Source organism: Tachyglossus aculeatus, chromosome 14 (assembly GCF_015852505.1).
Source record: "Tachyglossus aculeatus isolate mTacAcu1 chromosome 14, mTacAcu1.pri, whole genome shotgun sequence".
In the NCBI taxonomy this organism is placed as follows: Eukaryota; Metazoa; Chordata; class Mammalia; order Monotremata; family Tachyglossidae; genus Tachyglossus; species Tachyglossus aculeatus.
Window position 1 is genome coordinate 41,221,755 of NC_052079.1, and position 23,593 is coordinate 41,245,347.

The window sequence follows — 23,593 nt, forward strand, 5'->3', positions numbered from 1 at the left end:
CGGTCCAGTAGAACCGGAGAATCTTGGGGCAGCCATAGGCATGCATGCTAGGAAGCATAATTATAGCACTCACTCAAATAAACGACTGGGGCCCTGGCAATCAAGAAAGACAACTCCCCTCCCCTTCTCCTCACCAGACGGGAGGTGATGTGCGCACCAGACTGCTTCTAAAAATATTCTCTTCCAGGCCTTTGGCTCTATGACCCTTGAAACGGGTGGATGGAATTCACGATATAGAGCAGAAAGCAAAAGAGGAATGAAAGCTACTAGCTTCTTTCCTGATGCTAAGGCTGACTGTGAGTCCACTGTTGGGTAGGGACCATCTCTACATGTCTCCATATGTCTATATGTCCCTATATGTTGCCAACCTGTACTTCCCATGTGCTTAGTACAGTGCTCTGCACACAGTAAGCACTCAATAAATACGATTGATTGATTGTCACAGGATCATCAATCATCAATCGTAGTTATTGAGCGCTTACTATGTGCAGAGCACTGGACTAAGCGCTTGATGGTGGTAAGATACATAGTTTTCAAATTAGAAAATGAGAACAGTCATTAAGTTTTAAAAAAAAACCTCCAATGCTCTCTCAATTCACTGGAACAGAGAGAGGAAAATCTTTCAAGGCTGTTTTTCCTGAGAAATCGAAGGTCTCTTGCAAATGAAGAAAAGCGTAAACACAGCATGCAGTCCTCATTTTAATAAAACCCATGAGAGAATTTCTCCAGGATGTTCTCTTTAAATTAATCTCAATTAAATTTATTGTTACTATTACAACCCTGCTGAAGACAGGAGCAAGTGCCTCCAGAAAAATTACCCAACTGGCTGGAGAGGTGTAATAGGGCATGTAAGGATCAATACCAACTCCTACTAACATCTTTATTCAGGGGACTAATAGGAGCCCTTGTTAAATTTTCTGATTAAATTGATAGGCAGTTGTTAAGAATGCCAATACAAGAAAGAAGGGTGGAGAAGCCTGGAAAGTTCAAGGAAGCTGACAAGAAACACAATTAGTGTCAGCTTGGAAAACTGTAAATGGTCGGTGGTAAGAATGGATATCTACACATGTCCCACCCAGGTCAGGTAATTTTTCCAAGAGACACTTCCATATTTCTTTAAATTGTGCAAACAAGATAATAAAGAGACACCTGACCTAACAGCAACCTAAAACTAGATGGCATTTGTGCTATGGGGAAAAATAAAGTGAATATTTTCATGGGGAGGCATATACAAAGAAATCAAACGATAAAGAAATGAAAAGAAATCAAGTGACGAGCCTCCTAGAAAATGTGCAGGCTTGTGAACTGAGAGTCAGGGTTTGAATCCTGACTCTGCCACTTGCCTATGTGATCTTGGGCAAGTAATTTAACTTCACTGTGACTAAGTTTCCTCATCAGTAAAACAGGGACTGAATACTTGTTTTCCCTCCCCCTCAGACTGAGCGCTGTGTGGAAAAGGACTGTGTCATCTCATTATCTTGTAACTACCCCGGCATTTAGTACAGTGTAAACACTTAGCAAATCCCACAATTATCATCATTACTACTACTACTATTAGCTCACTATAGTGTGCCATGTGGTCATTCAGTAAATCCTAGTGGACTATGATGATGAAGCTCCTAGTTCTCTCTGTTACATGAAGGAGTGAACATGCAGAATGCTAATTTGAATAATGCAATAAAATTTAGAAAAATAATACTTGGATTTTTTTATGGTATTTGTTAAGCGGTTACTATGTCCCACGAACTGTACTAAGTGCTGGGGTACATACAAAGTTAATCAGGTTGGACACAGTCCGTGTCCCACAAGGGGCTCACCCAGCCTTAATCCCCATTTTACAGATGAAGTAACTGAGGCACAAAGAAGTGAAGTGACTTGCCCAAGGTTCGTAGCCAACAAGTGGAAGAGCGGGAATTAGAAACTAGGTCCTGCTGACTCCCAAGCCTGCACTCTATCCACTAGGCAACTCTGCTTCTCGTCGCCTCAACAGCTTTCTGGCAATAATGTCTAGTCTCCCAAGAAGCACAGTACAGTTTACCCAGTTCTCTGTGATTTCCTTTTAATCAACCATATATTTGCTTGTTTTTTCAACTCTTTATTTATGCAATCACAGGAATGAGCCCAGGAATGAGCCTAGAAAAGGCCTTCAATGCCTATAACAGCAGAGCTGTCATGCAGTGGAGATTCACCCAGGCATCCTCAGCTCCACCCGAGTTGTTCCAAGGGCAAACTCTGGAGAATGGGCCACATCTGGTGCTGCTTTGGGAGAGGGGGAGTTTGAGGTGCTGAAGACCTACCTGCCTGCCCACCCGTCTGTCTGCCAAAGAGAGTGAATTCAGCCTTTTGCTGCTTGGCAGGTCTGCGGCTGTGAAACTTAAAGCAGGCCTCAGGGAGGGCAAAGAAAAAGGCTGAAGGTGTGGATAATAATAATAATGTTGGTACTTGTTAAGCGCTTACTATGTGCAAAGCACTGTTCTAAGCGCTGGGGGGGAACACAAGGAGATGAGGTTGTCCCATGTGGGGCTCACAGTCTTAATCCCCAGTTTACAGATGAGGGAGCTGAGGCACAGAAAAGTGAAGTGACTTGCCCAAGGTCACACAGCAGACATGTGGGGGATGTGGGATTCGAACCCATGACCTCTGCCTCCCAAGCCCGCGCTCTCTCCACTGAGCCACACTGCTTCTCTGTGGATGGGCCACAGATACTTGAACATCCTGCTCTGTGGCTTAGGCTGATTGGGGCAGTCAATGGCTACCACTCTGGTACAGGCCCCTTTCTTTTTTTAATGAATCAACCAGATAATGGCTGAAAATTTCATGTCTTTGGCTTCTGGCCCATTAGATTATCTCAGCAGATACCTGCAGATCAAGACTGACTAGAAATCTTTTCATCTGAGGCACTGAAGTTTGTATGACATTTCACTCCGAATCTGTTTTGCTTCAAGATACAGCTCAGAGGGTCTGCAACCAGAAAAGGCCCGGGTAACAAAAGGATGGTATAAAGGAGAGGATCCGTGAATGTAAGAAAGCCTTCCATGGCTTAAATCAGGAGGGAAACACAAGATTTCAAATTAAGCATACCTCTTTCATCACCCCTCCAATTCTTTTTTGACCAGGCACATGAAGAAAGGCCTCCCAAAGTTTTCTTTTTCGAAATGGAAGGAGAGGAAGCGTCTCCTTTTCTTTTAACCCTTGGAGTCTTAATGATTCTTTTCTACAAAAAAAAAAAAAGCCCAACCACAACCAAAACGATCTATTCATTACTTTGGCGGTGTTGTAGAGCACTGAACATCAGAGAATTTCCTCTTGGTTCACCCTTTGGAATCAGAACAAACGCTTCCTTTGGTTTTTGACTTGTTAGTCCTGCTGCCTGGTGTCTCCCCAAGCTAGCTGCCTCGCCAGGTTTAGCCTTTCCCACGTGGCCCTGAGGGGCCAAGGACTAGGCGCTTAGTACAGTGCTCTGCACATAGTAAGCGCTCAATAAATACGATTGATGATGACTGTGTGCCACCATCCAGCTTTCCCGGTTCATCGCACTGTCTGTAGAGGGCTAGATGCCTGCAGGTTCCAGTTAGGACCTAATTAAGTGTCACTTACTTATGTCCATTTAAAGCTGCATGGTGTAAAGCGGTGTAACCCGAGCTGTCTGTGCAGTTTACATTGGGACCTCGCCAGATGCTGCAAACAAAGCACAAAGCAGAGTTACTGTTGAGCAGGAGCATGCTGGAAAAATCATTAAAATCAACCAAAAGACACCGGTGCTGCCTCTGGCCAGCAGCACTTTGGCCACAGAAATGCCTAGTGCGTGGAAAAGGACCAACTCACGGTTTGGTTGGGCTCACCTCTGGCAACACTCTTTGAAAGAAGTCCCCCCCACCCCAAGACTGTAAACTCGTTATGAGCAGGGAATATATCTACCAAATCTGTTATACCGTACTCTCCCAAGAGCTCAATACAGTACTCTGCACATGGTAAGCATTCAATAAATACCACTGATTCAAAATGATCAATCATTCCTTCAGAGACCCCCTGGGGATACTGTAGCATGGATCGGAATGTGTTTACAGACACGTTCACACCTGCGTTTTGCCCAATTCATACATTAGACTGACCTTTCTCCCACTGACAAAGAAATCTCGATGTTGAGGGGAGAGGCACGATGCGGGAAATATATCAGTATTCTTAAAAAAAAAACCCAATTGATTAGTCCAGGTCTGGGCACAAAAGTGGAGCTTGACATTTCCTATTTTAAAGGGACCTAACGTACACAGTAAGAATATCTCAACAACTTTGCAAATCACTCTAACTGTGCTAATCAACATGTCCTGCCCAATCAACTAGTCAAGTGACTCATCTTCATTTTTGTCACCTTCAAATTGGAGGAGCTAATTTCAGCTTCCTGAAAAAGCAGAGCACTGAAGACACTTTGACATATTCAAAAACTGTCAAAGGAAGCATTTTCTAGCCCATTGGTTAACATGCCCACCAATATTCAACAAATCAACTATTCTTCATCTTGGTCTCGACACAATTCAGGAGAAAAATGAAATGCCTATTAAACTAATTAAATACTTGATTTTGAGATGGTATTTTAAATTCAATAGTTTAGAAAGATAACTAAAATTCTTAAATATTATCATGATTGGAAAATTCACTGTTAGGGTTTTAGCTCTCAAAAGTTATTTTTAACTGTTCATCCCTTCAGTTCACTGCTACAACTAACTCCAAATTATCCACAATAATTACTCTCTTTCACCCAGATTCCCACCTCCTGGGAGTTGTGTTGCCAGCTAGAACTTCTACCTGGGGACAGAGAGAGTGAGGGGTAAAGGGAAAGGTAAACCAGGTGAAACTCACATGGGGTTTTATTTTGCTGCTAAAGGAAAGGTTGAGATTAGGATTGGGGTTTCTCTCTGGAAAGAGGTGGCTATGAAAAGCATCTCAGGGAAAAAAAACCTTGAAGGATAAAATATATTCTAAATAAGATGAAATCCCCTTCTGTATATCCAATACAGTTCAGGAGCAGATATTGAGCTTATTTGTATTTTACCTATATCATAGCAGTACCAGTTGAAGGAAGGCATGGTAGTATCCCCAGCACATAGAGTACAAAAAGAAAATTAAAAAGACGATGTACTAGACCAAAGCCCTCAAAGAGCTCAAGTGAAAAGAGAGGCCTTGAATAATGTCCTGAAATGCAGACTCTATTGTATCACAAAGAGATAGATTTCAGACACAGAGTTCTCCTAAACTTAATCCCTGTCTCCAGTTTTCCCGCTTCCCCATCCTCATTTCCCCTCACTTTGTTTGGCTTCAGGCATCAAGGTCGAAAACTGGGATAACAGTAAGTTATGAGAGAGTAACTCCACAAAGATTATGGAAGGGGAATGCATTAGAACACAAATTATTCATTTGGATGAGAGCCAGTAAAGTGTCTACATATTTTTTTTTGTTGTTTTACATCTTCAGTCCCTTACTTGCAACAATATTACCATGAGCTCATAGGCAGGCAGATGGGCAGGGAGGCAAGCCCTCACTCACTCAGCTCTTTCCCACCCACCTTCCCTCCCTGAACTCCTCTAGACTGTGAGCTCGCTGTGGGCAGGGACTGTCTCATTAGTGCGGTACTATACTTTCCCAAGCATTTAGTACAGCGCTCTGCACACAGTAAGCACTCAATAAATACGACTGAATGAATAAACTCCCACTACAATCCAACCCACACATTTTGCTCCTCTAACACCAACCTTCTCTCTGTATCTCGATCTCATCTTCTCACCCCAAACCCCTTGCCTACCTTTTCCTTCTGGCTTGGAACTCACACCTTCATGTCCTACCAACCACCATTTTCCCCATCTCCGAAGCCTTACTAAAATCCCATCTTCTAGACTATAGCCCCTTCTTCTAGGCTGCAAACTCCTTGTGGGCAAGGAATGTGTCTACCAAGTCTAACGTACTGTACTCTCCCAAGCTCTTAATACTGTGCTCAGCAAGGATCAAGTGTTCACTAAATATAACCGAAGGATTGATCTTCTCCAAGAGGCCTTCGCTAAGTCCTCACTTCTGAAACTCCTATACACTTGAGTCTGTTCCCCTTAAGAACTTTGATAGGCACCTCTCCTTCAGCCCCTCAGCATTTAGGTACACACTAATCTATAATTAATTTCAACATCTCTCTCCCCCATAGTCTGTAAGCTCCCTATCAGCAGGAATCATCTATACTTTCTCTTTTATATTGTTCTCTCCCAAGCAGTTAGTACAGTGCTCTGCAGACAGTAAGTGCTCAAGAGATACCATCAAAGTGAATCTTGTGAGTCAACATTAAACCAATTCACCTGCTAAAAACACTGCTTACAGGGAGACAGAATCATATAGTATTTACTGAGCACTTACTGTTGCCTAAGAACTGGGACAAATTCTTACACAGGTAAGACTTAGACATTTATTTAATCATATTCATTGAGCATGTATCATGTGCAATAATAATAATTATAATAATGGTAGCTGCTAAGCACTTACTCTATGCAAAGAACTGTTCTAAGCGCTGGGGGGGATACAAGGTGATCAGGTTGTCCCATGTGGGGCTCAAAGTCTTAATCCCCATTTTACAGATGAGGTAACTGAGGCACAGAGAAGTTAAGTGACTTGTCAGTCACACGGCTGACAAGTAGCAGAGTCGGGATTAGAAAGTGGTGGAGTCGGGATTAGAAAGCACTGTACTAACTGCTTGACATGATCCCTGGCCCTCGAGGGGTTCACAATGCAAAAACTAAGGGGATGAGGGGACTGGTGACAGACAAGAGAAAAAGATAAAAGACTAAGAATGCAGCAATGGCAAAAATGAGGAGACCAGGGAGAAATACCAAAATACAGTAGGATATTGTTGTGACTAGAAGAGCAGCACAGTATGGTCTTTTCACAACTTTCTGGAGTCCAAAAGTAGGAGCCACAGTTACAGCCTTCCTGGCAATCTACATTCTACAAATGGTGACATGGTCCAACCACCTCCCTAGGCCAGAAGGCAGGGACAACTCAGTCCCGAGGTGTGTCTGGCCCAGGAGAGGAAAAGTGGTCTGATCCACTATAAAACAGAACTACAGAACTGTCAGTCACGGTATTTATTGAGCGCTTGCTGTTTGCAGAGCACTGTTCTAAGTGCTGGGGAGAGTACAATATAACAAAGACAGCAAGTATGGCGAAGTGCCTTTTGCAGTCCACGTAGTTCCGAGATGGGATTAGAATGAACCATTATCCCAGAACTGGGGTTTACATCGGCCTCACCAAGACTCATTCATCTGTTTATTCAATCATATTTATTGAGTGTTTACTGTGGGCAGAGCACTGTACTAAGCACTTGGAGGGTACGATATAACAATAAACAGACATTCCCTGTCTACATGTTTTGTTGTTTGTCTCCCCCTCCTAGACTGTGAGCCCATTATTGGGCAGGGACCGTCACTAGATGTTGCCGACTTGTACTTCCCAAGCACTTAGTACCGTGCTCTGCACACAGTAAGTGCTCAATAAATACGACTGAATGAATGAATGAATTCCCTAGAGGGGGAGATTGACATTAAATACAAATAAATATTTATTCATTTATAAACACAAGATACAAGACACATACACACACACACACACACACACACACACACACACACACACACAACACAAGAGCTGTGCCTGCAGCAATCCCTCCTCCTCCTGGAACAAAAGAGCTCTGCCATCGCTCCTGTCTGCTTGCCCCCCAAAGCCTGGCCCCCTCCCTTGGACTGGATGACAGTCGGGGCCAACCTGGCTCTGCCTTAAGTACAGCAAAAGTTTCACCTCCTCATCGGTGGATGACATCTATAAAATTTTGTTTCATTAACTGAATGTCAACTACCTAACAATGCCAATGAATCACTGTAATGTCTTCTGCAGCTCTGAGGGCAATGGATCAGCAAATTGCAATCCCTCAGGAACTAAACGTGACAAAATGTGATCTTGTCTATTAAGCTGTCACGTATGTCAAAATAATTAATACAACATACAAAAGGACATTACTTAGGCAGAAGAGCACACACTCCATTCTCACCTAAAGCTGAACTATCTGTTTTAAGTGCACTGGACCAAACCACTGAATACAGTCACAGTCAGAAATGTGAAAATCTTCTGGCTTCCCAAATTTCTACTTCATCCTTGTGATCATGACTAATAATAATAATGATGATGATGATATTTGTTCAGAGCTGCCCGACCTGAATCAATTTGTATCTACCCCAGAGTTACACAAACACCAACTATTACGATGAGCTAACTATACCAGGCAGCGGTAGGGATAATCAGGACAGTCAGTACCCCATCCCGCAGAGGGCTCACAAATGCTAAACAAATATTCACAGACTCGAATTCCAATTCAATTTTCAGTTTTCTATCACGATCCCCATCTGGAACAGGAACTGATTATCCTGAATCTAACCCAGTAATTAGAATATAGTAAGCACTTAACGAAAGCCATTATTATTAGTAATGAGTAGTACTGCCACCTGCATGGTTCAAAAAACATAGTTCGCTACAATAGTTACCATCCAGCAGTTATCATTATGGTATTAAGCATAATGCTAAGGGCAATATACTGAAGTAGCTTCTACCTATTGTTGGAGCTAGGATTTTAGGAGAGCGCTGGTCTGTAAAAAACGTGCAAGGAGGAGAGTGGGAGACTCCAGGTAGGGGAACAGTGTGAGAGTGGGGTTAGAGGTGAAAAAGGAGAGAGTGAGGTTCCGCACTTAGTAGAGTGCCAGGCACATAGTAAGCGCTTAACAAATACCATTTTTAAAACAAGGCTTCCTGGGGAAGAATGAAAAGGCCAAACTGGGGATTAGTGGGTGAAGACAGTAGATGTGTACATTGGAGAGAATTGGTGAGAGACTTTAGCTGATTGTGAGGTTTTGTTCCTTGAGGAAGAGGGAAATGTGAAGCTGACTGAGCTATCTGAGATTCATTCATTCAATCGTATTTATTGAGCACTTACTGTGTGCAGAGCACTGTACTAAGCGTTGGGAAGTACAAGTTGGCAACATATAGAGACGGTCCCTACCCAACAATGGGCTCACAGTCTAGAAGGGGGAGACAGAGAACGAAACAAAACATATTAACAAAATAAAATAAGTAGAATAAATATGTACAAGTAAAATAAAAAGAGTAATAAATACGTACAAACATATATACATATATACAGGTGCTGTGGGGAAGGGAAGGAGGTAAGGCAGGGGGGATGGAGAGGGAGAGGAGGGGGAGAGGAAGGAGGGGGCTCAGTCTGGGAAGGCCTCCTGGAGGAGGTGAGCTCTCAGTAGGGCCTTGAAGGGAAGAAGAGAGCTAGCTTGGTGGATGTGGGGAGGGAGGGCATTCCAGGCCAGGGGGATGACGTGGGCCGGAGGTGGACGGCGGGACAGGCGAGAATGAGGCCTAACGGTGAGGAGATTAGTGGTGGCAGAGGATCGGAGGGTGCGGGCTGGGCTGGAGAAGGAGAGAAGGGAGGTGAGGTAGGAGAGGGTGAGGTGATGGACAGCCTTGAAGCCGAGGGTGAGGAGTTTCTGCCTGATGCGTATATTGATTGGTAGCCACTGGAGGCTGAGATTGGTGTCGAGTGACTCCATATTCTTAAAAACCCTGGAGCAGCATCTTACCTGTAACCTGTCTGTACAAAGTATTTCCGATTCCCTCCTGAAGATTTCTTTATGTCTCACACATTCCAACCACGGAAATAGCCCACGGGATAGCCCGGGTGGGGGGGGGTGGGGGGGGGACTATCAATATGAGAATTGCTTAGGATGCCAACAAGGAAATGTGGGCTCTATACTGGGCCCCAAGTTAGTCTCATTTCAGAGTGAGTGTCGTTACGGGTGGCAAGGCACCACATGAAGTCCAGACCAGGGTGCTGAATCCTCTTCCTAACGCCCATTTTAACAGCAGGCTCAGGTGTGCCCTTCTGAGACCTTCCGGTCACCTTGGAACTTCCTGGTATGTTTGCCGATTCCCTCTTTGCCCTGCTACACCCGGATGTTCTGCAGGAATATGAAAGCAGCTTGGCCTCGTGGACACAGCACAGGCCTGGGATTCAGAAGGACCTGGGTTCTAAACCCGATTCCACCACTCGCCTGCTGTGTGACCTTGGGTAAGTCGCTTCACTGTGCCTGTTACCTCATTTGTAAAATGGGGATTGTGATCGTAAGCCTCATGTGGGATAAGGACATTATCCAAGCTGCTTATCTTCTATCTACCCCAGTGCTTAGTACAGGGCCCAGCACACAGTAAGCGCCTAATACCATAAAAAAGGGAAGTTCTGCAACACAAAGTCCCTGGGCTACAGGCTTCTCCCACAAACCTGAAGTAGGGCTTCCAAGTGTCCTGCTGTTTGAGCCAATCTCCAGGAGGCAGCAGGGGAGAAGCTGTGCCCCTTCCATCACTTGGCATAAAGTTACTGCCATGCTGGCTGTCCCTTGGCCCAGCCCTGCCAGGGCCTCCCACCAGTTGGTCCGAGAGCCTGTCACCCAAAGGCACCTAAATGCCTCGGTAACCTGCCAACATTCGGGTTGATAAGCCACCAAAGTTGAAAGGACCAATGCTTAGGCATCAAAAAGCATATTCCAGGAGCAACATCAAGAATTAAAATTCATTTACAGTGAGCACTCAATAAATACCACTGATTGGTTGGCTGATTGATTTACAGACAAATCAATCCCTAAGGAAAAAAATATGTCTTCATCATCAATCGTATTTATTGAGCGCTTACTATATGCAGAGCACTGTACTAAGCGCTTGGGAAGTACAAATTGGCAACATGTCTTGGCATGAACTCTGTATGAGAAGAATGCACCGACCTCAAAGCTTAGGGTGAAACTATTGACAGTAGCAATAGTAATTTTTGAATTTTTTAAGCAGCTATGGGCTAAGCGCTGGGGTAGATACTAAATAATCTGGTGAGACAAAGCCTCTTTCCCAGAGCACACAGTCTAATGGGAAGGGAGAACAGGTATTTCACTCCCATTTTACAGATAAGAAAACTGAAGTACAGAGATGTTAAGTGACTTGTCCAAGGTCACACAGCCAGCAAGTGGCAGAGTTAGGATTAGAATCCAGTCCTCCAACCCAGTCCCGTGATCTTTCCAATAGGCCGAGCTGCTGCCCTGTGAACTAGCCCTCCATGCAGGTGTGACTGAAAATCCCTTCTAGACTGTGAGCCCGTGGTTGGGTAGGGACCGTCTCTTTATGTTGCTGACTTGTACTTCCCAAGCGCTTAGTACAGTGCTCTGCACACAGTAAGCGCTCAATAAATACGGCAATGAATGAATGAAAAGGCAACCCCTTCCATGCTGTGCTGTTTCCTCTGCTGTACTGCAGTGTTAATACATAGCAGAACTAAAAATCGTGTAAACACAATGTTCTCCAACCCTCTTTGAGAAGTTTTAATCTAACCACCACAGTCCAGATTCATCTTTCTCCCTTTGTTGCCTTTCAGCGGTTTGTGATCAGGTTGCACCACTTGTGGTTGTGCCTCCCTGTACCTTTAAAACACATCGTTTGGCCCATCCCTGCCCACTTAATAACACAGCATCTGTATTTTCCACCTGCTGACATTCATTCAGAGAAGCAGCGTGGCTCAGTGGAAAGAGCCCGGGCTTTGGAGTCAGAGGTCATGGGTTCAAATCCCGGCTCCGTCAATTGTCAGCTGTGTGACTTTGGGCAAGTCACTTCACTTCTCTGGGCCTCAGTTACCTCATCTGTAAAATGGGGATTAAGACTGTGAGCCCCCTGAGGAACAACCTGATGGCCTTGTAACCTCCCCAGCGCTTAGAACAGTGCTTTGCACATAGTAAGAGCTTAATAAATGCCATCATTATTATTATTATTATCATTCTCCTTACGTGTTCTACTCAGACTGCTGCGACAAGCTCATCTTCCTTTTTGGTGGCCTGATTGTAAACTAGACTGGAACGTATCCCCAACCCTTTCGTACTGTACTTTCCAAGCCGTCAGTAAAGTGCTCTGCCCACAGTAAGCATTCATTGCGATCGACTGTTTCAGAACCTCCGTGCGAGTAATCCTGATGGCCCATTTGATTTTAAGTTTGGCACGAGGGGGCCCTGATGAATCTGCTCAAGTACTGAATGTGATCAAAGTGGTAAGTCTAAATTTCATCCATCAATAAGGCTAGATACTCAAACTACTTTGCAAAAGTGGGGTGAGGTGGATTCTACGGCGAGTTTCTAAGTGCGGTTTCCCAGCACATTACGAGTCTCCTGGGGGAGGAGGAAATGGAAGAGGAGACTGGGTAGAGGAGATCAGTAAGCAGTGAGATTCTGAGTAAAGCAGCAATAACCAACGTGTTGCTGTTCATCTACTAACCCCCTGGGGCTTTTCCAAGCTCCCTGTAGCACACATTCGTAAGGGACGGAAAGAGTCGGCCACACTACCCTGGTCTTCTCTTCCATTACATTCCTCCCTTAGGAGTTCTGCAAAACACAGGCTCCCGGGCATCAGGCCTACTCAGCCTCTGGGCATCAATTAATCCCATCCTCTGCCCTGAGTCCTCAATTGCCATCTGGCTCCTTTCAGCCACCGCTGGGCCTCATTCACTGCTGGAAAGCAGGAAGCCCATGCAACCAGGGTACAACATCTGAGGAATCCAATCAGAGGACACGGCTCATTATTAGCGGGTCATAAATGATAATAATAATAACGGTGGCATTTATTAAGCGCTCACTATGAGCAAAGCACTGTTCTAAGTGCTGGGGAGGTTACAAGGTGATCAGGTTGTCCCACGGGGCGCTCACAGTCTTAATCCCCATTTTACAGGTAACTGAGGCACAGAGAAGTTAAGTGACTTGTCCAAAGTCACACAGCTGACAATTGGCGGAGCCGGGATTTGAACCCATGACCTCTAACTCCAAAGCCCATGCTCGTTCCACTGAGCCATGCTGCTTCTCAAATCAATCCCTTCAACTAGGTGGAGGTAGATCAGACAGCACCAGGGCACACCTGTGATCCAGTCGCAGGCCTCATGCTAATCGCACTCCTGTTTCGAACCCAGCAGAAGTAGGAGCTTCATCTGCCATCCAGATTCTCTGCTGCCCCTTCTCTTCCCCTCAAGCCTCTGGGATAGGGATGGAGTGTCTGACTCCCTTCTTCCCCATCATTAACCTCACCTATACCCCAGGTCAATCAATCAATCAATCATTCGTATTTACTGAGCGCTTACTGTGTGCAGAGCACTGTACTAAGCGCTTGGGAAGTACAAGGGCCCCCCTGCCCTAAACTAAGTAGCTAAACTACTGAAGAGAAGCAGTGTGGCCTAGTAGACAGAGCAAGGACCTTGGTTCTAAACCAGCTCCACCCCTTGTCTGCTGTATGACCTTGGGCAAATCACTTCACTTCTCTGTGCCTCGGTCACCTCATCTGTAAAATAGGGATTAAGACTGTGAGCCCCGTGTGGGATATGGACTATGACCAACCTGATCAGCTTGTATTTACTCCAGCACTTAGCACATAATATGTGCTTAACAAATACCACTGAAAAAAAAAAAAAACCCAGCATGAGGAGTGGGATTTCTAAGGTAACCCCAAAAGATTCCTTGGGATACTGGAATCATTAAATTCCCGGCTCCAAGCTAAGAACAGTGCTTTGCACATAGTAAGTGCTTAATAAATGCCATTATTATTATATCCAAAAGCCTTACCCAACTTCCCTTCCTGTTTGAGCCAATGTGGGTGAAGAGAATTGAAGTCTCCCACTATTTCCACCCGTCTGAACTGAAAACTTCCCAGATATCGTTATCTAATATTTCCTGAGTGCTTTCCTCAGTGTCTTCTCTAGAAGGTGGGGACGAGGTAGCAGAAGAAGCTGGTAGCAAGAGGACTGGGGTGTTGAAGGGACAGGGAGGAGCTAAGAAAGGTCCCTAAGTGTCCTCTGCCATCCTCCTGGAATGTGGGACAACCCTTGGGGAAGGACTCAGTGTGCAACAGCCTGCCAGGTCCCACAGCACCACTGCGTAAGTATATTGGGTTGCACTAAAAATAGCAGCCTTGCCACAGGCATGAAACTGCTTAGGCACGACTCTGTCTGTTCCCTTGTTTTGAAAGAGAGAGCAAAATATTTGCCCCAAAAGATTCCTCGGGATACTGGAATCATTAAATTCCAGGCTCCAAGATATATACATATACACACACACATGTGCCTCACAACCCCTATAATTTTGCTATTCCGAGGATTGTCCCCAGCAAAAAATTCTGCTCCCTTGATGAATATCTCCAAACAGCATGAATCGTAATCAGCCCTTCATGAGACAAAAATCCATTAATTTCTCCCCATTGTATTTATAATATTATGCTGATGTTAACAATTAAATCTGTTCATATGCAAACAATTCTTGAGTAAATCGTGAACATTAACAAAGCAGTTCAAGTCCTTCTTTGTCCAAACTGTAGGCTCTACCAGTGTGCCTTGTTAAAGCCCATTAATAAACTCCATTATGAATTCCCAGGCCGTTCCATGGATGTGCTTCTCCAAGGTTCTTTTGACAAGCCCTGGAATGGCTCCAGAAATATTTAACACTTTTTGGAATTTTATTTGCATGCCTTTTGTGACCAACTGTGTGTTGGGAGGAGGGAACCCAATTAAAATGAAGTGTGCTATCCTTCCGTTAGACTGGTGTGTATGAATTTAAACACCTGCACGCTTTTAGTTTTGCATTTGCAAAATAATTACCACCAAAAGACAGCCCCAAATCTTTCATTTATGCCACTGGTGGTCAAGCCACTATGTTTACATGCAGGTGTGTTTCCCATGGAACACTCTCCCAGACCCAATAATAAGGTATTTCAAGGTTGTCGTTGTACACACACACATAAATGTAAGGAGACAAAACAAGCTTCTGGGTAGGAACCTCTTTGTGGCATCTCAGGCTGTCAGAATACCATAAATGGACTGTACTTCTCTGAGGGAGATACAACACCGTTACATATCTGTAATTTATATTAATATCTGTCTCCTCCTCTAGACTGTAAGGTCAGTGTGGGCAGGGAACATGTCTGTTGTACTGTTGTATCATACTTTCCCAAGCGCTTTGTACAGTGCTCTGCACACAGGAAGCGCTCAATAAATACTTTTGACAGACTGACTCCGGCCAATGGACTAACTCTGGTCAGCCAGTTATTCGTGGCATGCCCGTGCCTTCCACTGCATTGGCTTCTGGTTGGCTCTGAAGCTGCCCTCCGAGCACTTGGAGCAGGTTCGGAGTGAGTTACAAGTTTCCAAGGATGAATATTCACCCACGTTTCTGCAACCCACCCCTCTCCTCCTGCCCTAACCCTCTCTTCATCAGGACGGGTGAGCTGGAGGGAGAGACACGGTTTTGTATGTCCAACTCTCTCCAGTCTTCTGAAACAGGAAATGTCTGAGATTGAATTTTGCCACCAAAGCCTGTCACCTGTTGTTTTGCTCCAGTATTTCTCCATCTGTTCTTCCTTTCCATCCAAATGACCCCTAATCTTATTCAAGCTTGGGTCATTCTAATTATTATACCAATTGATCTCTCTTATTCAGCATGAACCATCTTGCTTTAAAAAAAAAAGAATTCTCGCTCCATAGCACCCCATCTCAAAAATCTACAATAGCTACTTATTTCCCAATACATCAACCAAAAACTTCTCCTATTGTCTTGAAAGTTCTCTGCCGCCTCTCTTCTGATGATGAGTAGTTTTTGTTAAGCACTTGCTCTGTGCCAAGCCCTGGGGTAGGTACAAAATAATGAGATGAAACAGTTCCTGTCCCACATAGGGCTCACAACCTAAAAGGGAGGGAGGACAGGAATTTTACCAACATGTAAAGAAACTGTTTAACGGGGATATTAAATGACTAACCCAATGTCACACAGCAAGCAACTGGTGTAGCCAGGATTAGAATCCAGGTCTTCTTGCTCATAGTCCTGTGCTCTTTCCACTAGGCAACACTCCTCACTTATCCACCCTCTTCACCCACTATTTCCATCCCATGCCAGACATCTCCCTGACCCTTACTATCATAACTATAATAACTAATAATTATGGTAATAATAGTAATTATGGTACTTATTAAGCACTTACTATGTGCCAAGCACTGTTTAAACCACTGGGGTAGATACAAGTTAATCAGGTTGGACACAGTCCTTGTCCCACATAGGGCTCATAGTCTTAATCCCCATTTTACAGATGAGGTAATAGGCACAGAGAAGTTAAGTGACTCGCCCAAGGTCTCACAGCAGACATGTGGCAGAGCCGGGATTAGAACTCATGACCTTCTGACTCCCAGGGCTGTGCTCTATCCACTAAGCCATGCTGCTTCTCTGTGAATGCTCTAGATTTAACCACTATTAACCCTTCTACCTTTCCATTCCCTTTTTTTTGTAAATAATTTGGTGTTATTTCTCCCATGAGAATGAAAGCTTCTTTAGTAGAGCAGAGTGTGTCTGCTATCTCCAATGTACTTTCCTGAAACCTAAGTACAGTGCGCTGCCTATGGTAATCACCCAATATATCCCACCAATAGATTAGCTGAACGAGATCCTGCTGGAGACTCACGTCAGGATGTTCTTACCAAATCTGGCTGACCAGCCTGCTGTTCTTCAGGCCTCTCTTCCGGATTTTAATGTAGCTAAATATTCTGAATACGATGCCATCCCCACATAACATAGGTGCCATTAAAATGCCGGAAAATGCTAGTGATCTCAGCTCAGAATGCTAAATTAGCAATTGCAGCCTGGACTTTTCCTCAACAGACATGGAAATATTACCCTCATTTTCATTTTTCTCCCATTTCCCTTTGAGACCCTCCCCACCAAGCCCTACACCTTATAATGGACCCAGGGCCAGGGAAGGAGAGGTGAGTAGAACAGGGGAGCGGGATGAGCGTCTGGAAAGGAGATCTAGCCTGTCTTCGCGGGATGTAGCTTGGAAAAGATTGTCTCCATGGCACGGAGACCAGATGGCTCCAGCAGGCCGCCACCGCACCCTCTATCGCCAGCCCCAGCTGCCATGATGAGGATTAAGAGACAATCCTGGCCAGACCCCAAATCAGTTCTTTGGCTTCCCTTACTTAGCCTTCTCATCCAGTACAACCAAATCCCATTTCTGCCCCATCATTCAATCCAATGGACTCCTGCCATGCCCCAACATCAAGGTTCCTCTAGCTCCAGTTGTCATGGAAAATTTCTTTGCTCTTTCCCTTGCATAGCCTCTTCCTTGGGCCTCACTCATCCTTACTGAAAACCTGCAGTCAACAGCAACGGTCCTCTCAGCTGAGGTCCATGTAGGTCGAATTTAATCAGTTCTCTGTCTGGGAGGAATAACAGGAAGACGGAGAATGATGCCAAGACGGGGCAGGAGACAGTCAAATGGGCATGGGAGCAATTTTGGACGAAGGGCCCGACGGGCACCATACAGGAGAGCCGGCCCGAAGACAGAGGCCATTTAAACCGCAGGCTGGAAGAGCTTGGGTCAGACGCGTGACCACAATTGAGTAGAAGACCTTTTGTTTGGATCACTGTCTAACCCTGGGGCTGAAATCATTTTGTCTAGCTTGTACCAGAGAGCCTGCAATTTAAATGTACACACACCTCACACATATATGCACAAGAAACCCTTAAAACTTCCTTCTGCCGGAAAAAGCGGTTCCTTTGATTTCACTGTATTTCATTCGCAGGATAATCTAATACCCTTGTTTAGTGTTTATACACAGGATTTAAGGATTTTTTTGTCCAACTCCCAGAGCTCCTTCTCGGTTGATGGACTGCAGAACATTACAGTGCAGCAGATCCCAGAATACTTCTAAGTAAATGCTCCTGAACAATGCATCACGTTTGTGCTGGGGTGTTGGCATGACTTGGTGACATTTTATGTTCTTTTTTCATTACTAATATGGAATGGAATGGCTAACTCTCCCTTGCTTATTTCCTGTTTTGAAAGTCATCTTTTCCATAACCCCTCTGCCCGTTATTTATTTTCCAAACTCTTACTGTGCTCATAGTTAATTATTTCACTGTTACTTGCATTGATTTGTGTGCATTTTCCCTGCATCCCTAGGTAATTGACTGATGCATACTTTTTCTAATATTGAACTCCTTGAATGCTATTTACTGTGGTATGTTTTTCCAGGCATTGGCTTCATCAGTTGGGTAATTTGTTCACTACAACATAATAAATGCCATTACTGGTCACAACCAATGGTCCATCCAACCATTATTCTGTCTCTCAAAGTGGCAATAGAATGATTCAAAGAAATATTTCCTGCTCTTCTTCCTTGATAGCCATCTTCATGTCTAGAGATGCACCATAGAATGAGTGCGGAAAGTAAGCTAGTACTGGATGAAGTACCATACTTCATGCTGCTGCCCGGATTGTCTTTGTCCAGAAACGCTCTGGGCATATTACTCCCCTCCTCAAAAATCTCCAGTGGCTACCAATCAATCTGCACATCAGGCAGAAACTCCTCACCCTGGGCTTCAAGGCTGTCCATCACCTCGCCCCCTCCTACCTCACCTCCTTTCTCTCCTTCTACAGCCCAGCCCGCACCCTCCGCTCCTCTGCCACTAATCTCCTCACCGTGCCTCGTTCTCGCCTGTCCCGCCATCGACCCCCAGCCCACGTCATCCCCCGGGCCTGGAATGCCCTCCCTCAGCCCATCCGCCAAGCTAGCTCTCTTCCTCCCTTCAAGGCCCTACTGAGAGCTCACCTCCTCCAGGAGGCTTTCCCAGACTGAGCCCCTTCCTTCCTCTCCCCCTCGTCCCCCTCTCCATCCCCCCCATCTTACCTCCTTCCCTTCCCCACAGCACCTGTATATATGTATATATGTTTGTACATATTTATTACTCTATTTATTTATTTATTTTACTTGTACACATCTATTCTATTTATTTTATTTTGTCAGTATGTTTGGTTTTGGTCTCCGTCTCCCCCTTTTAGACTGTGAGCCCACTGTTGGGTAGGGACTGTCTCTATATGTTGCCAACTTGTACTTCCCAAGCACTTAGTACAGTGCTCTGCACACAGTAAGCACTCAATAAATACGACTGATTGATTGATTGGATGGACACAGCTCCAAAATAAGTATCAAAACTACTGTTTCAGAGGAATGTCAGCAGCCTAACTCCTCCAAAAAGCCACTGCCCACAATGGCCGCTTTCCCCTCCTTCCCCCAGAAAGCTCACTGGCCACTGTGGATGCTTCCCCTGGACAGTTCACTGGCCTCCGTGGCTTCCTCCCCTCCTTCCCCCAAAGGGCCCACTGGCCATAACAGCTCCTTCCTCCTTCTTCCAGAAAGCCCACTGCCCAATAAGGCTTCCACCTCCTTCCCCTGGGCAGCCCACTGGCATCGTGTCTCCATCCCCTGGACAGCCCCCTGGCCACCACGGCTCTTTCCCCTCGGCAGCTCACTGGCCTCCATGAGTACTTCCTCCTTCAACCAAAGTGCCTATTGGACATTGTGGCAGCATTCCAGTTAGATATTTCTTCTTTTTACTTTCAGCACTGCCTCTAACATCCTTAACTTTTCTTCACAGCATTCCATAATTTGCCCTCAAGTGATAATGGAGTCTCCCACCTGGTGCTCGGGTTCTGAGACATAAGGACCGAGAACTTGCCTGTGCAAAGTGCTTGCTAATCTCTAAGGACCCCTCACCTACGAATTTCTTCAAACTTCTGGAACCATCCAGTATGGTCAACCTACACAACTTAATGTCGTAACGAGTTCTGTATGCTTACCATGCATGGATGAGTCTTTCGTTTATTTTATTTCAACTCTACCGCCTTTAAGCTTCAGTGGTGATATAAGATTTGGTGAACAATAACTGTTTGCCCTGTCTACATCTTCCAATATTTTGTAGTCTTTAATCATAACTCCTTTCAGTCTGAAAATTTGCAGACTAGAAGGCCTAACTCTTTCGACTTCTCCTACCGAAGCTTCGAAATCCGTTCTAACTCCCCTATCATCCTGTTGCCTTTCTTGGTTTCTAGCATCTCTCCAAAACCCTGGGCTCCCATCAGGGTCCAAGTCCGCTTTCAGCCACTGCCTCATGTCTGGGAAGGCACAAAATACGTTTCTGTCTTCCAAGAGCCTGTAAAATCCAGACTGATCCGTTCATGTGCTTCCTTTCCCAGTTTCCACTAAGTCCAGAAGTGGCATATTCTCTAGTGAATCCCAGAGTATTCTCAGGAGTCAGGTTTAAATGTGGGTCTTGAGGCAAAAGATTCTCTTCTAATCTTGAAAGCTCAGTGGGCAAGTGTGTAATTACAAACCTGTATCACCTGGTCATAGACAGTCGGGCAGTTCTTCTGACTTCTATCCTCCAATCTCTGTTTCCCTCACTCCTGTCTATTCCCTTTCAGCAACAGGTGCTCCTCCTTCATCAACAGAGCACTGTTGTGACTGGAGCACTGCCCAAGCACTTGGGGAAACACACAATAGAAGATTCAGATCCTATCTCTGTTCTTCACTGACCGCTCCCTGCAAATGTACACTCTAATAGGGAAAACAAGCAAAGTGATGAATATGCAAAAGTTGAGAGTGCATTGAGAGTAGATCTAAATAATAAACAGGTGGATAAATCAATAAAAAAATAAGTAAAGCTAAGTGCAAGAATGCTGAGGTGGATGATGGATTGGCATGTCCAGCTAGGAGTTGCTAACTCTGGGGTAATGTGGATGCTATTGGTGGGATGATCTAAAAGCTGAGCAACCTGCGAAAATTCCCAACCCCATCTCTCAAGGTTTTGACTATGGGCAAGAGGGGACCCTAACTAAACTGAGTAACTGAGGCCCACAGAAGTGAAGTGACTTGCCTAAGGTCACACAGCAGACAAGCGGCAGAGCAGGGAATGGAGCCCATGACGTTCTGGCTCCCAGGCCTGTTCTCTAACCACTATACCATGCTGCTTGTGGGAAGGGAAGAGTTCTACCAACTCTATTATATTGTACTCTCCCAAGTGCTTAGTACAGTGCTCTGCACACAGTAAGCACTCAAATCCGATTGACTGATTGAATGAACTGGATGGTAAAATGTGCAAAATCAGGGAAAGCTTCCTGGAATAGATTACAGTTTGGGGAAGGCTCTGAAGAGAGGAACAGTGTGGTCTGTCGGACGTGAAGGGATAGGGAATTCCAGGAAAGAGGAAGGGCGTGAGCAAGGGGTCAGCAGTGGGAGATTCAAGATCGGGGGCTAGTAAGTAGGTTGATGAGAGAGAAATAAAGTGTCCAGGCTGGGTTGTAATGGGAGAGAAGTGAGCCAACTGAGTGCCTCAAACCTAATGGTGAAAACTTGGTTTGAGGTGATGATGGATGGGCAACCACAGGAGGTTTGAGGAGTGGGGAGATGTGCACAAAAGGATTTGGAGGGGAAAATGACCTGGGGAGCGCAGTGAAATACAACCTGGGGAGGGGAGAGGCTGAAGGCATGAACACCAGCATGAACACCAGCAAGGAGGCTAATACAGTAGCAGATGGGTTATGGGATTAGAGCAATAGCTTTGCTACGTGAAATGAAAAATGTTTTCTGGCTCTCAAACAATTTCAGAAACATCTTACATGCACTCCCCCTGAGAAGTCATTAATGAATAAAAAGATACTGTCATCGGTCTTCCTAAAAAATGCCCTTACAAACATTATGAGCAGCTATTCCAACAAAGACTAAGATTATTGGATGGTTCTGTTGGGGTCTAAACAGCATCTCAAAAGCTACCCCAGGCACCTCAATTATTCAACCTTATTAAAAACTGTGCAAGTCACTTTTGCATCTGCATTCCTGTCCATGACATTTTCTCTTCAGGACAAAATAGGTGATTTTCATCAACATTTTCTAATTGGCAACAGTAACTATGCGTCAGAAATAACTCATAATGAAATAATCCTTGACCCAGAATCCTACAATCTCTAAAGGCAAGGAAAACCTGATATCAGTGAGAAAAATCAAATCACAACAATGAGTTGTGAGATTAATATTCTAACTTTAATGAAATATTCATCTCCACTAAAGACATATCTACAGCAATTAGCTAAAGTAGCCCCCTTGGAAATCTGGGACTTTTAATACAATATTTATACCAAAATACTGCTATTAAAATTAGTGGTGTCCTCAAGTATGCTTGCCAGTTAAACTGACAAGAGGCTCGCCCTGAACAAAGAAACTGGCATGAGGTCCCAGAAAATGACTGGACAATGAGGACTTGACACAAAATGAAATGTTGAAAGGAGTCAGAGGGCAGCGCAAGAGAAAAAAAATTCCATGAACGACTTGAGAACTGGAAAAATGAATTTTCATTTTAGTCTGCCGGCCAAATTTTGACCAAGTCAGAAAGGGCAATAAGCTCAGTGACATTTGGGTTTGGGAAAAACATTTCAGGCAGCGTTTCAAAAGCCTGAGATTAGGCAAAAACCCTAAATGAATTTTGCCAGGCTGTTAAATTTTTAAAGTCCTCTGTCTGTCAAGGGAAATTCGGTTTGTAAATGTGAATCATTTATATTTACTTCATTAAAAGGTATCGAGTGTTTTCCGAAGCGACCAAGAGACGCAATCCCTGCCTTAAATCACGTCCTGAAACACTCAGAAAAATGGGTTACATAAACCCAGCAGCTCCAGTGCCTCAAGATGATGAGCATGGAAGAGGAGATTAGCACAGGAAGCGTTTATGAAAGAAACAGATTCTGAAGAGGCATTTAAAGGGAGGAAAGACATACAGTAGCTCTGAATTCACAGGAAGTGGGAAGCCATTCCAAGTTCATATGCAAATAGCAGTGAAATTGTGCGACATCAGGCTATTACCAACTGCAAGTCAAAACTGCGGGGTGCTGTTTTGGTGAAAGGTGATGTGCCCAGGTCAGCCTGGTGAGGGGTGGAAAAGGAGGGGCAAAGACGGTTTTCATATCTCTAAGTGCCACACAAGAGGAGGGAAATGCGAGAAACCGGAGAGAAGCCACACAGGGTTAGTCACCCTTCTGCCCCTTCAACTGATCACATCTAAGGCGCACACCGACCGGGAATTGCCGAATCATCGTCATCATCAATCGTATTTATTGAGCGCTTACTATGTGCGGAGCACTGTACTAAGCGCTTGGGAAGTACAAATCGGCAACATATAGAGACAGTCCCTACCCAACAGTGGGCTCACAGTCTAAAAGGGGGAGACAGAGAACAAAACCAAACATACTAACAAAATAAAATAAATAGAATAGATATGTACAAATAAAATAAAATAAAGAAATAGAGTAATAAATATGTACAAACATATATACATATATACAGGTAAATATACAGTCCCTACCCAACAGTGGGCTCACAGTCTAAAAGGGGGAGACAGAGAACAAAACCAAACATACTAACAAAATAAAATAGAATAGATATGTACAAATAAAATAAATAAATAGAGTAATAAATATGTACAAACATATATACATATATACCGGCCGAATGCCTCCTTGCCACCTGAGGTGTCGCTTTTGGCTGGCGTGGTGACTGTGCCAGTGGCAGCCCGACCAGGCAAGGGATTCCACTTCCTCCAGGAGGCATTTCCCAATTCATCCCTCCGTTCCT

At 44.6% G+C, this 23,593-nt stretch overlaps 1 protein-coding gene across 4 annotated transcripts in view; it reads right to left on the reverse strand.

Moving 5' to 3' along the window:
• ANKS1B (ankyrin repeat and sterile alpha motif domain containing 1B) overlaps positions 1–23,593 on the reverse strand; it is a 624,779-nt gene that overhangs the window by 542,642 nt on the left and 58,544 nt on the right. For all 4 annotated transcript variants that reach the window (XM_038756218.1, XM_038756216.1, XM_038756217.1 and 1 more), the window contains exon 2: positions 3,598–3,678. In XM_038756218.1, the coding sequence (XP_038612146.1) occupies positions 3,598–3,678 (81 nt within the window). The remainder of the gene's footprint in view (positions 1–3,597; positions 3,679–23,593) is intronic.